The sequence below is a fragment of the Puntigrus tetrazona genome, chromosome 5, assembly GCF_018831695.1.
Source record: "Puntigrus tetrazona isolate hp1 chromosome 5, ASM1883169v1, whole genome shotgun sequence".
Taxonomy (NCBI): domain Eukaryota; kingdom Metazoa; phylum Chordata; class Actinopteri; order Cypriniformes; family Cyprinidae; genus Puntigrus; species Puntigrus tetrazona.
Window position 1 is genome coordinate 4,131,870 of NC_056703.1, and position 14,915 is coordinate 4,146,784.

The 14,915-nt window shown below is 38.1% G+C and overlaps 2 protein-coding genes across 2 annotated transcripts in view; both read right to left on the reverse strand.

Annotated features, from left to right (window-relative positions):
- Positions 1-5,661: 5,661 nt before the first annotated feature.
- LOC122345410 (heat shock protein beta-8-like) lies at positions 5,662-10,034 on the reverse strand. The gene is made up of 2 exons (XM_043239522.1): positions 9,422-10,034; positions 5,662-6,127 (listed from the first exon to the last, which is right to left on the reverse strand). The coding sequence occupies exons 1-2, from the start codon at positions 9,789-9,791 to the stop codon at positions 6,060-6,062; spliced, it is 438 nt and encodes a 145-aa protein (XP_043095457.1). The 5' UTR covers positions 9,792-10,034; the 3' UTR covers positions 5,662-6,059.
- Positions 10,035-12,986: 2,952 nt separating this feature from the next.
- Positions 12,987-14,915, reverse strand: part of LOC122346168 (serine/arginine repetitive matrix protein 4-like) — a 47,968-nt gene continuing 46,039 nt past the window's right edge. The window contains 1 exon segment of the mRNA XM_043240860.1: positions 12,987-13,236. Coding sequence (XP_043096795.1) covers positions 12,987-13,236 — 250 coding nt within the window.

The window sequence follows — 14,915 nt, forward strand, 5'->3', positions numbered from 1 at the left end:
TTCCAATTACCAGGCTCATAATTGTTCTAATAACCAACAAAGAGATTAAACGCAAGCTTATTTTCCCGCAGGGGACATATGGCCTTTCTTCACAACCCAGAAAATTAATCATTTTTGTGTACACTGACCCTGGCATTTTAGGTCTTGATGTGGCATTTAAGCTCTTGACTTCATTTAAAGACTGTTTCGCGTTTGCCACAGGTGGAGGAAACCACTGGAGGAAAACAACAAGAGGAGCTTCAAACCGGCGTCGAAGCTGAGGCCAAACCAGGATCGTTTGAAGGGGGAAACTGTCTCGACTGAGCCTCCCGAACCAGACCAGCAGACTGTATCTGAGGTAGATCCATCTACGGAGCCACAACCGCAGTCCATCTCAGAAGCTACCGCTGGGCATGTCTGGCTGGAAGAGAGCGGGTCGCGTGAACCCGAGAAGAGGACAAAGAAGCTGCTTTTCAAGAGACAACTGAGGGCACCGAGCGAGACGAAGACAAGCCTCAGGCCCCAGAGACTCCAGACACCATCACCCCGGAGCAAGGAGAGCAGGCAGAGGTCACGCAGCCTCGAGAACTGGAGGGCGAAGAGGATATACAGACCCTGCTGTGACAGAAGATGAGCAATCAACCTTCGGGCAAACCCCAAGAGCTGCCTGTCCTCAGCAGGTGCTCCAAAGGGAGATGGATGTAGGCAAAATGTAGGCTGCAAGATAGCAACACCCCAGCTCTTTCCTCAGCCTTCGACTTACTGTAACATGCATCTTCTTAGCACTAATAAAGACCTGAGCATGATTGTGTGAAGCTTCTTGTTGTGCTTACAACAACGCGACCGATTAATCAGAGAAAGCTGAGAAGTGATTCTAACTAAAAGGTGACAGATGGAGATTGTGGGACCTAGCTGACTTCTCTTGCAGAGAATGTTATATGCTTGCACATTACATCCTCGAGTAGTAAATATCATATAATTCTTTCTAACTCGATGGTTATGATTCCAGCACCTCTTTATATCGGTGATTCATTAACCTCAAACCCCTGAAAATTACGCGTCAGCGAGCGTGGATCGATTTGAGGAGAAAAAAATCCATGGGCAACACATCGTTAATCAGTGGAGTACCGCTTTTTTCAATATTTTCTCCGCGTCCTCGCCGAGGAGATTGAAAGCGAGCCAAAGCGCTCGAATAATTCCACACTAATCTGTCACCCAATTACCGCCACCGTGCAGAGACAACTCCCATGGAGTCGCTCCCATAAGCACACAGCCAATCTGCCAAGAGAACACCCAGATGTGATAGAGGACAGAGCACTGAGAAACCGAGAAAGCGTGATGCTCGGGATTTATTACTCCACGGCATCAGGAGGTTATATAAGTGGGATAAGCAAACAGGTGTAAAAGCTGTCGGAGAAATAACATCCGCCGTGATCTGTAACGCAGCTCATATATTAACTTCACGGATTCGCAGAGGGAGTAATAAACAAAGGCTCGCTGTGATTCGTCGTTTATTATAAAAAGCATAGCATACATTCCTACACAAAAAAGAAAAAACGCACACAAATAAGAAAAGAAAACAATGAACAGCCTTTGAGAAAGAGCTCCAGCATTTACAGCCATATAAATAGTCCAACGTGATTTAGTACTCGGATGATTAAAACAGCACTTCCATTTAACCCAGACAAGTTTAGGTTTATATATAGGGACAGAGAGTCCGAACATACTCAACTATGAGAACATTTTGTGTCTCAAAGCATTCCACGTTACAAACACAAGCATGCATTGCATTGTCAGTGTTGTTCTCTATTTGATCAGATTAATGTGAAGCAGTTTGAAGAGAACTTAACTGGAGGGTGAGATAGACGTTAGTTAAATCTTGCGCTGTTCCAAACCTGTACAACGAGATGATATTTAAAAATGTTTGAAGGTCGCTACTATTTTGTTCATACAGTCAAACTCAAACATTGGATTATATCGACACTTTTATGGGCAAAAATATTTTGTGTTCCATAGAGGCAATACAGACGTTAATGGTAAACTATCCCTTTAACTGCTTGAAGGGAGCTTTTATCGCCCCCTTGAGGACTGAGATTTGCCATTGCAATGTTTAACAATGCTGCATTTCTGTACTCGCGTAGAGAGTATGTTCATGACCGCGTTTCATCTGATTTCGTATCTTTCCTTTATTTCCATCATTTTTCTTCACTGACGTAGTAAATGAAAGATACTGGCATTTGATCCAACCGTACCATATACACGCTTGATTTATGGACTACTCCCTAGCAGATTAATGACTTGTGAATTAAGTAAATTTCTGAAACTTTGGCACTGGCTTGGAACAAATACTAAGGGCATGTAAACTCGCTTTTCACTCCCTGGCTGCGAAGACTTCGCTGAAGCCATACTGGGTTCCTGAGGTCTGGCCTCGGTTCTTCCATGGGTTCTGCGGGCATTTCATTGCTGTAGAGGTAATACGGAGGGGTCTGCCGGGCTTCAATGATGAGGACCCTTCCGGTGACAGAGAGGCAAACACAGTGAGAGGGTCCACGCTGACGGATTCTGTGAAGAAGAAGGAGCAAAATGTGGTTTTCACAGCAATGCCATAAAATAACCATTTTGCCTTCCTTAAAGGACATTTCAGTACCTTTTCACTTTTTCTTAGGGTGACGCAACCTTTTAATAATCGAAAGTACCTTTGTGCAATTAAATATTTCCATGGATATTAAAGTTACCTCTTGATACAGATTGAACCAGATTCTGATTCAGAGGATTATAAATTGAAAGCTTATATATGACCCTGGAACACAATAACTAGTCTCAAGTAGCACTGCTATACAACAATATGGCTCAAAGTAATAGAGTTTTATTTTATGCTAAAAGCCATTGGGATACCAAGTGATTTTCTCAATATTTAGATATTTTCGCGCCTCTTAGATTCCAGATCAGGTTTTAAAACCCTGACCCTCACGCACCGCTTTGTGGTCTCGGGTCACGAATCTAAACGCACACCCTAATTTTTGACCTTAAAAAGCACTTTTGGATGAATTTTAATGCTACGGTTTGACAAAGATTAGTTCAATATTAACAACTACACGGTATTGCCTGAACGCAACCTTACACAGACTAATTGAGTCTTAACTCAAGTCTAAAGTTGATATTAACCCAGAGTTGCTCTAACTATCCTCACGCGTGTACTCAGTGCATTCTCATTTTGGTTTAATTTCCAACAAGCTTCATTTTCTGTGTGGCAGCTTGTGGCTAGAAGATAATTCCCAATGCATTTCGTGGTTTTCATTTAAATGTTCTGCCTGCCATCACTTGCAATGAGAGAAAGAGAGAGAGACAGCGAGCGAGTCCTGCTCCCTCCAGGTGCTGGGCTCAGAAATAGAGTCTGTTGCCAATTATTACAAATCGCCTCCTGATGCAAAGTTTATCACCAGAAATTTCCATCTACACACTTGTCTAATCATCCAGCAGGCAGACTGACTGCAGCCGTTTTAATGAGAGGAGTTCTTACTGTCTGTTTGAATTGTGATGCCTTTAAGCCTGGATTACCATAAATTCATATCTGCTCTACAGAGAAAGGGTGGAACTTGTTTTGAACATGAATGGATCGTGATATCATACAAAGTTACTTCCTGCCGGTCTTCTTCTGCAAAAGTCTAGAGGTGGGGCCACTTTTAGGGCCGCTTTAGGGCTTTGAGAGGAGAATGCTAGAAAAATAATTGTGCAGTGTATGGAAATAAATATACTTCCACAGTCAGCAATATATTACTAAACGCACTGCAAAAGTCAACATGCAAACCTTTCTTGTAATGCTTTGCAAAGGCAGAAACTACACTCACATACTGTAGTTAAAAATAAACCTCATATGTAGCACGCTAGCAATTATTTATAGGGTTCGACTTTAACACGCTTTTTAAGCTAAGCATGAGATGCACTACTTCTAGCAAGCATGAAATATACAAAACCTGACCCTTTCTCATTAGATTCAATTCGATTTCTTTTCCTTTTCAACATATGAATATTAAATATGTTTAATATATTATCGATGTCATGTTTTGGGTTGAAATGTAATGTTAGTAAGTCTTTATGTTCATCAAGGCTGAATTGATTGAATCAAAAATACAATAAACCTTTATACTAAAAAAATATATTAAAAAAAAAAATATATATATATATATATATATATATATATATATATATATATATATACATACATATGAATATATTTTTTGCATAATTAATAATAATTAATAATAATTAGGAAAATTTGTAATGAACAATATCCTATATATATATATTTATTATATAAATTTATTTATTTTTATTTATTATATAATTTATTATTATATATTATATTTATTATATATATATATATATATATATATATATATATATATATATATATATATATATATATATATATATATATATATATATATATTATATTTTAATATATTTTACATTTATTCCAGTGATGGTAAAGCTATTTTTCAGCATCACAACTTCAGTTCTCAATGTCTTTTGATCCTTTTTTCCTCAGAATTTGATAAATGCTAAGTTTAAAAGGTGCATTTATTTGGAATAGAAATCTTTGTAAGATTATTCTTTACTGAAACTTTCGATCACTTTAACACGCCTCTTACTGAATAAAAGTATTTTCTTTCTTAAAAAAAAAGCTAACTGACTTCAATTAAACTACGCTTAATGCTACTTAATTACAATGTCTAGTTAGAGCTCGCCAGGTTTAGAACGGTGTTTTATTGCCGCTGTTTTTACCTCAGCCTTTAGAAAGAGAGAGAGAGATACAGACAGAGAGAGAGAGAGAGACTCTGAGCTTGGTCTGTCATCATGGCCAAATAAGGCTGGAGTTTCCACGCTTGTTGCCAAGCTTCTGTGAGTTTATATAAACCTTATCATGTAGCTGACTTCAGTGGCCTGACTCCGTTCAATTAGCAGAGCGGTGCTGAGACTCAGACACAAAGACTGAGACTTCATTCGACGCTGACAGCTGTAAGAGTATTGTGTCTTTAGCTCAGCAGAATGCTAATGTTCGACACCGCTGAAAACAACTGTGAGCCATTTCTTAATATACCAGCATGACTGAAAGTAGAAGAAAGACCTAAATTAGTGTTTAACGTTTGGGAATTTTAGAATAGGTAACACTTGTTACTATTAACTAAGACTTTTCCTCAACGCACTTTTAATTTGCTGCTTATTAGTAGTTCGTGCAATAGTTAATAGGTAAAGTATTAGGTGATGTAGAATGAGGTCATGCAGAATAATGCATTAATATGTGCTTTATTAGCACTAATAAATGGCTAATATTCTAGTAATATGCAACTGATACTGTTACTGAATGGTTTTCGTTGTTGTTTATTAAAAATGTCCAATTAGATTGAAAATACAGTAAAAACAGTAATACTGTGAAATATCATTACAATACATATCGTATATAATACATATAAAACATATCGTATATCATCCTGCTCTGTTTCTTCTTATAGTCAATGTTGCTTAATGTTTTTCGTGGCAAACTGTGGTTTTAACAGAAATCTTTTGCACCATCACAGACGTCTTTACTGTCACTTGTGATGAATTCAACGTGATCCGTGATAAGTTTGACTAATAATAAAAGAAACTTTGCGCGCCAAACTTTTGAACGATAGCGCGCATCTCTTGCGTTAGAATGCTAAAATAGCGCCGCGTTTGTTCAATAATTTAATTCCTTTTCTTTCTTAGAGTTTCTTTCTCGGTGTCTGTCAGAGAAACAGCACGGCGACGAAAAAAAAGAAAAGAAAAATCAAATCACTATGTCGCTTAATTACTGCAGACATCAGAGCTACACGATATGTTGTCTGAGCCTAACAAGAGTTTCCTTTTCTATTTTATCTCCGAACTTTGATTCTTTTCGTCTGCCGTGACTCTGAAGAGCGAGAAGAAAGCGGAGAGGTCGGGGTGGGTGGAGGAGCGGGAAGGCTTTGTGTCGCTTTAATAACTCCGAGTGACATTCCTCGGGAAGTCGCTTCATCATTCTAGAAGCCTCCGGAAAACTTTTGATACAATCACGACACTTACTGAATTTTCTTCGTGAAGTTTTTGGTGACGATTCCTCCCTCGTCCTGCTTTTCCTCGTGCTTCCCTGGCGAAAAGACACAAAGGCAGTTTGTTAGCGGCGAGATCGATGCCGTGGAGCGAGACGATCGATATGCCCGTGCGACGCTTATGACATCCTGCAGCTTTTAAATACGAGGCGCTTTCGCTTTAAATCCGACGTCAATGCATACAGGTATCTCGAAGTCTGGCAGCTCGTGAAAAGCCGTAATGTTTAGCGCGCTGACATTAAATTAGACTCGAACGGGTTTATAGTCTAAGGCTTTCTGGCCATTTAGGGATTTCTTTGTCGAAGTCCTTCGCATTTTACAGCCGCATACGCTTTGTGCTGTTTCAAATGAAGACGGCCTGTTTAAAAGCCTCTTGGCCTCATTCTCTGCAGCTGTTGGTCACTAAATGCCGGTCATGCCTCACCGCGCCTACATATCTACAATAACCGGCTCTTTAGAGAACGCTATGAGCACAAACACATTTGATTGATTATCCTCCTGTCAATGCGCTCCTACTCTGAGGCTAATATAACATGTATTTGAATCAAAGGACATTTCGAGAGCAAGTGCTGTCAAATGATTAATGATCATTATGTTAGACGATTAATGTTTTACGCAGTACATGTGTGCGTATTTTGTACATATAAATACACGACGCACACACATACAATATATGCAATGTTTATATATGAAAAAAATTGTATATAATGTAAAGCATTAAATGTATACACGTAAATATTTCTAAATATATACATGCATGTGTGTGTATTATATATATATATATATATATATATATATATATATATATATATACACAAAATAAATAAACAGTACTTAACAAATATGCACAGTACACACACATATTGTCTTGGTTTTTGTGGACTCTTATTTTGAAATGTTTGTTCCCATTGATTCTGTGCTCCCTTGTAATTGGTTAGCTCCTCCCTTGTTACCTCATTATCCTGTCTATTCCTGCTCAAGATGCCGAGTATTTGTCTAGCATTAGGGTTAGTATTATACATATATATATATATATATATATATATATATATATATATATATATATATATATATATATACTGTGTATAATGAAAGGTTATTTCTGCCACATTTTTCAATTTCATAATTAAGTAGTTTATCGCAAAATTATAAACTCGTAATTTTAGTTTATATGTCGCAATTCCGCCATTTTTTTCATAATTATGCTTACATCGTAGACTTTCCCAAATTCTGAGTTTATATATCTTAACGCTGACTTTTTTCTCTGAATACTAGCTATTAATATTTTGCTATTTTTAAGTACAATTGCAAGTTTATATCTTACAATAGCGAGCTGACGCCGCGATTCTGACTGTTTCCTCAAAATCCTGCTTACATCTCACAAGCGTAACATATTTTCTTGGACTTCTAGCTTAAATCGTAGTTTTAGAGTTTTTCTTACAATTCCGACCGATTTTTTTTTCGACACAGCGATTTATGCACAAACCCGCATTTACAAGTTTATAACCTGCAATTCTAAGGTATAAACTCACAATTACGAGGAAAAAGTCGGCATTGTAAGACATACTCTAAAATTGTAAGATTTAAGCTAGAAGTCCAAGAAAATAACTAATTTTGAGCGAAACAGTCAAAATCGCGTTGTCGACTTAGCTATTGTAAGATATAAACTTGCAACTATACGTAAAAATGTCAAAATGGCAAATAATCCTCCAAATTCGCTTTTTAACAGTCGAGACTTTTCGCAGAGAATTTGGACGAAAAATCAGAATTGCGCGAGCAACTGCAAGATTTGAGTTGATGCAACTCAAAATTGCTGGTTTATGTCTCGCACTCGCAATTTTGAGAAAAAGCCGTATGGGATGTAAAACGTGAGATAAAAAGTCGCAATTAAATATGTTCAGGCATGGTAGTGGCATTTCTTTGACAATGCTTTGCTCCGCTTTCCTTTCAAGGTGTTCCGCCAGAATCTGAGGTGCCTGAAAAGGCATTAAAGCCAGAGCGTAGAGCGGTTCACTTTGATATCTGTGTGTGACGCTTTAGAACGGGCTTGTGTGTGACGTGGAGTGTGACTGAGTGACCCAGCTGCCATACCAGCAGTGTTTCTAAAAATCCTTTGCTCTCTCTGAACTCTGAACTTCTGTTCTGCCGTCACAGTCAACAAATATAAAGCATTTCTGGGGCAGATAGCAACTGCCCTTGCCCTTTCCGCTTTATAAGTTTTGCTAAAGAACTTTAGTCATTAAAAAGCGAGGGGCGTGCGTGTGTGGGACTCTCTGTTTGAGGTCTAATTCAGTGTGTTTATGTGAGCGATCCTCAAGGGATCTCAGCAGGTGGCTGATTACAAGAGATTTGCTGGTAATGTGCAAGTCATGCCAAAGGCCTTCCTTTCTCAAACCACGGTCGAGAGACGGCAGCAGGGAGGTATGGAAGAAGCATATGGAGCCCGAAAGGGCATTATTAAAAAAATAAATGGTGGGATTTTATTTTTATATTTAATCGATCTGTTAAATAACGGTTGAGGGAGGCAGAATCAAAGTTGCATATATAATAAAGTTTTTTTAAATTACGTTTTCGTGTCGTCAAAATGAAGAGCTGTGTTAAATTAGAAAAACAAATCATAGCAACTCATACTAATAAAATAAATAAATACAAATAAATAAATAAATACTCGAGGGCAAGATTATTCATTGTTTGGTGAAAAGAGGTGGTTATTTGGTATTTAATAATCTTCAAGTATTTTTTTATTTTTTTGCATGAAGCATAATCTAACTTTAGCATCTTTTTGTTGTCGTTCATTTACTTATTTATTTGCTAAGCGCAAATTTCATACAATTACCAACTGCAGTGCAAATTATCATTTAAATGACGCACAACATTATCGATTTTTTTGGTTGTATTGTATACAACATGCCATGATTTATTATTTTAGGCTGTTTATTATTTTGTGGTGACCCTTGACCCCAAAACCAGGCGTAAGGGTAAACTTTTTGTGATCTGAAGGATTTATACATGTACATCCATCGATCATATTTGGCTGAGAAATGAAGATGAGAAAATAAATAAATAAAAACACTGAGAAGAAAAATAAAGTTGTCCAAATGAAGTTCTTAGTCATGCATGCTACCAATTAAAAATTTACTTTTGACACGATATATCTTTATGGAACGTGATCGTTAATTATAACTGAATGTTTTTTGGCATAAAAGAAAAATCAATGACTTTGACCTGTATAATGTATTATTAGCTATTAATATACCCGTGCTATTTGCGCTCCAGGGTCACATAAACCATGAATCCCCCGTCTTTCTCAAAGTTCAGATGTGTTTTCTCACCTGACACCTCTACAAAACCGTCTTTAGTTTTGACATTAAGCTCGTCGGGTCTGAAGCTGTGCACGTTCACGCACACTTTCCACGGCTCGTCCGGGTTGCACGGAGGAGCGCTGGCTCTGCGCGGACCCTCGCCGTATCTGGCGCTGAAGCCCCGCGGGAAGCCCGAGCGCAAGGGGCCCGTCCACGGCGCGTCAAGGCGGGCGCTCAGTCGAGGTCGCGCCCAGCCGGGCCAGTCCATAGATAACTCGTCGTGAAAAGGCGGCAGTCCAAAGTCATCGTCCATGAATCGAGATGAGAGCGACTGTTCGCGAAACGGATCCCTCGGAATCCTCTGCCGGTTGCCCATAGTGTAGTAATCCCCCTCTGCCATCGTGAAACTGGGAAAAAAGTGACTTTTTCGTTCAAAACGAATGAAAAAGAACGCAGTTTGAAAAAGTCTCAAGGCGCTTAATTACGCACCCAAGTTTACGCGTAATACCGCGCGCACGTAAGGCTCCTAGAAGTTTACTGACGATGTAAACTCGTTCCACTGGTTTATATGTGATTTACCGGTCTACAAAGTCCAGAAAGTGCTCGGAGGCTCACGACAGCTGACCGAGGACCCTCCCCGTCCAAGTTTAGACCCCGGGCTGTGACTGGCTCCACCGGACAGGGACTGGTCCAACCTCACCCTCCCCCAGATGACTCATTCGCTTCATAATAGAAAGCTGCTCACTCCTCAAGGCCGGAGAGGAGTCACACGCGCACGCGAAGAACACTAATAATGTTCTAAACGCGAAATGTGACGAAACGCGACGGAGGCATGCGGTATCTGCTTCTCCTTCTTCAGAGTCATTCGTCACGGAGAGAGAAGTTGAAAGATGAGCAAGAAAACAGGCACCGAGTTTTATTTCAGGGTGTCTAATGCCTATTGGGAAGCATGCGGTGGCCCCAAAAGTCTCACTTTAAATGGGACACCAACATATCAAACCTGATAATTATTGCCTAGAAATATAGTGCTTTTCGGACAGAAAAAAATACATACATACAAACACACACACACACACACACACACACACACACACACACACACACACACATATATATATATATATATATATATATATATATATATATATATATATATATATATATATATATACACACATATATATATATATATATATATATATATATACATATACATATATATATATATATATATATATATATATATATATATATATATATATATATATATATATATATATATATATATATATATATATATATATATATATATATATATATATACACATATATATATACACACACATATATATATATATATATATATATATATATATATATATATATATATATATATATATATATATATATATATATGTATAGTCTGTTTCAATATTTACATGACTATAGTTCTACTTCTGCTACAGTACTTTTATTATCTTTGTATTGTATGTTTATAGTTTTTACATAGTTTGCACAAAGATCTTCACAGCACAGGCGACCTTTAAACATCACAATTATTTCATCCGCTTTGAGCGCCTCATCTTACCACGCTCCGACTTTTTCACTAAACAAATCATGAGCACAAAGAAAAAAATTCGGCGCGCAATTACGAGGAAGCAAAATACAGGGTGAGTTAATTAGATGAATAATTTATTTCAGAACTCTTCGAATATCATTACATATTCAGACCACAGAGAGCTAGTCATTAATTTACTTCAGCGAGGGAGACATTGATATTCTTGTGCACATAGACGACAGTGTATATACATTGTACAACAGGGGAACTTCTTGACGTAATCTTCCAGACTGACCTCCTGCATTGAGAACTTTAACACTGCGCTAAAACACGAACTTGCGCGCTTCAAAATGACTCATACTACAGGTAATTTTTGCAATCACAGAAGCCAGATTTGGCGAAATAGTCTGGATTCACGGCAACATTACAGCGTGTTTTGTTTTTTAGAGGGAATGCAAATTATGCAAATTAGAAATCCAGCCTTGTAAACAATCAGCACCACGACTCCATCTCAATAAATAAAGCCCATGCCTAATATCGCCACGCTAAACGTTGGCATATTTACACAATGGATTTACGTAATCGTTTACTAAAGCCATTTACGGTTTGAGACGAGAGAACAAGATGAATTCAGCAAGATAAAACATTTGTGATACACTTCAAGTTTTTCATCTTTCGTCTACAACTTATTATCTGTACAAGTGTCAGGATACACAACAGTCAGACAGCTAATAATGTACAGTGCATAGAGATCACCATGCCTTCATTTAACAAGCACTCCAATAGACTTCATGACACAGAAACAAAGAAGCTGCCATCATCTGTCATGATGAAGGTGATGATTTTTACACGCCGTTTCATCAAGCGGCACGGCGCACCAAATATATTTCTTTGATGCTTTGAAGAAAAAAAAAAATGGTCTAGTCGCTCTGACTGATTTCTCTTAATTTCTTCTGGTCTTTAATAGTTTCCGCTTTACGTGCGATCAATAAATATGCTTTATAAAACATTCATATCCATAAACATAATCGTGTGCTATTTAATTAGGACGTTTAAACTGTTGGGTTTCGAGGAAAACAAACAGAAACCGGTCAGAAGTAAATGACACAAGCAAAAAAGTTTTTCCTGCGCGAATATCAAAGGTCTTACCTTATAAATAATCCAAGAGATCTAAATAATAAATAGTCGAACCGCAGAAATGATCACAGATTTAAAAAAAAAAAACAAGCAATAAAAGAATAAATAATTAAAAAATAATATATAATTTAACACGGCTCAACGCTTGTGCATTTCAAAAAAGTACATAAGTGTCATCGTAATAATTCATTATAGCAGTGCTTTGAATCTGAGAAAGAACAGGACCTTTTCTTTGTTCGTATTTGGTACAGTTCCCACAAGTGGAGCACATCCGCTGCATTTTGATTGTCCACCATCATCTCCATCACAGCCAATGGCATTTGAATTGTTTTCCAGTTCAACAGAAGATAAATAAAGCTGGCATTTGGGCTGATGGGGTGTGCTTTTTTTCACCTGATTCGGAGCATTTTTCAAAGCAGAGGTGCGGCAAACACAGAAGCAATAAATCTTTCCCTCAAGTGATTTTGACATCTCCTTAAAAAAAAGAACACACTAGAAAAAATACAATAGATCCATACGTGGGGCAAGTCTACGGCACTTCTGCGCTTCCTTTTTATCTACTACGTGTGTTTTGATAAACGACTAACAATATCCTCAACAAGGTATAGCAGAACTCACAAATTGAATCTCGGTCCGGTCTTTCCTACAACAGCAGGCTTTGTGATTGATAGACAAGTTTTCCTTCGAGCGGGATGGATGAAAGCACACAGTTTAGTACACAACAATATGGAAAGCTTCAGTCTTATCTGACACTGAACAGATGATCCTGTCGTTGCCTGGTGTTCCGAGTCTAAGCACAGCATGTTCTCAGCGCCGCTCCATTTCACTTCCGTTACAGTGAGATGTGGTCCTGGGATTGCGCCAGCGGCTCAGCTTTCTGGCGTCCGGTTCTTCTGGAAATTAGCGGCGGGCTCGGGCTGTAGCCGCCGCCGAGTCGTAGCTTCTGCTCCGACTGCGACTGCGTCTGCTGTACACAGAGTTCCACGACGAGCTGCGACTGTAGCTCCTATATGACGAATAAGAGCGGCTGCGGCTGCGGCTGCGTGAGCGGCTGCGACTGAGAGAAAACAGACGCCAGGTCAGGAGGCTGGAGGACCGGCTGCTGACCGAGGGACTGGGGCGGTAGTATGGGATCGGCCTCTTTCTGGCACTGTGCAGGAACGAGAACACAAACAATCGTGTGTTAAAGGCAGGGAGATTTCCTTTCACTTTGGAGAGTCTCAAAACCTTTATAAAAGTTAGGACTTGTCCACACCCCCCTAAAAGAGGTCGTTTAAGCACGCCACCATTCTCTAAGTCACAGAGTGGGTTTATTTTCACAACACCATCCTAACATTTACGCAAAGACAGAAAGCGGAGCTATTATTCGGGCTGTAGCGTTGCTGAGGGCGCCATGTTCTGGAGACGCAGTGTTTCTCTGTGAAAGTGAAACTACTTTGTGCTTCCAAAAGAGAACACGACTAGAAATCAGTGTTAAGTTGCTTTTGAAAGGCTGTCCCAGAACAGTTAAACACAAATATTGAAGCGTGTTCGGCATATTTACGGAGAACTGATTCTTGAACCTGACAGAGCAGCCTATGTTGGCCGTGCACAGAGACTGTAAAGAGAGGCAGTTCTAGCTCTGCAAGGACAGTCTGGTGCTTCTGACTCGCAACCTTTAAGTAAGTCACGTTTTCTTATTAAAAGAACCTGCTATTTACTATTTAAACTTTAAGCAGTGAAGAATTAGTGCTAGCTGTTTGTCAGTTCTCTGATCACAAATGCAGACATGGTGTTGTTTATGCAGAGCGATGCAATGTGATGCATAAAAAAAGTACTAAGTTATGAGATTTAGTAATTATGGATGCAACAAATGCCTCATTTGTAATCATTTGTAATGTGTTTTTATTGTTTTCCTGTCACAGCGCCGGGACACGGCATCATGTTATAGTAAGAGCCGTAACATTTCAGTTAGGCGCTTGCGGTATTCGACCAATCACAACGCACTGGATAGTTGACTAACCAATGCACACTTCTCTTTTTTAGAACTCTTTTTCGACCCATTTCAGGAAGGCAGGACTCAGAGAAGAAACAACAATGTACAGTGTTTTCCGCATAAACACATTGTATTACACCAAATGCACAAAATAATGTTATTTTTAGGAGAATCATATGACCCCTTTAATACATAATTTTGAACATGGAAATGTAGCTGTAAATATAATCAGACTTAAAAGGTCTATCTAAAGCATCTTTTATTTGCTGTACGCAAAAGTGAAAAAGTGACAAAAGTGCGAACTGTCTTAAAAACCATCCAAACAGCAGACGTTTCAGCCCATGCTTTCTTCATTGCTCATGAAAGTAGCATTTTACTTTTGTTTAAGACACTTTGCACCTTTGTCACTTTTTCACTTTCTTTGGTGTCACATGATTCTGAGACATTAATACACATAATCAGCAAAGATGCATTCGACTGATCAAAAGTCACAGCAATAACAATTTTATAAAATATACAAAAGATTTCTATTTCAAATAAATGATGCCCTAAATCATAAAAAAAAAACAATCAAGGTCTCAAAATATTAAACAGCATGACTGTTTTAATAATGTTAAATTTTTTTACTTAATTAAATGTTGCTCTTTTTCATGACATTTGTTGTATATAGTTGTATATCTTTACACATTGTCATGTTTTTTTATTCCTTACTCATGCATGTTAGTGTTTTATATATATATATATATATATATATATATATATATATATATATATATATATATATATATATATATATAGTATATTTCTTTTCACTAAATCAGCACTTCAGAATGATTTCTGAAGAATCATGTGAC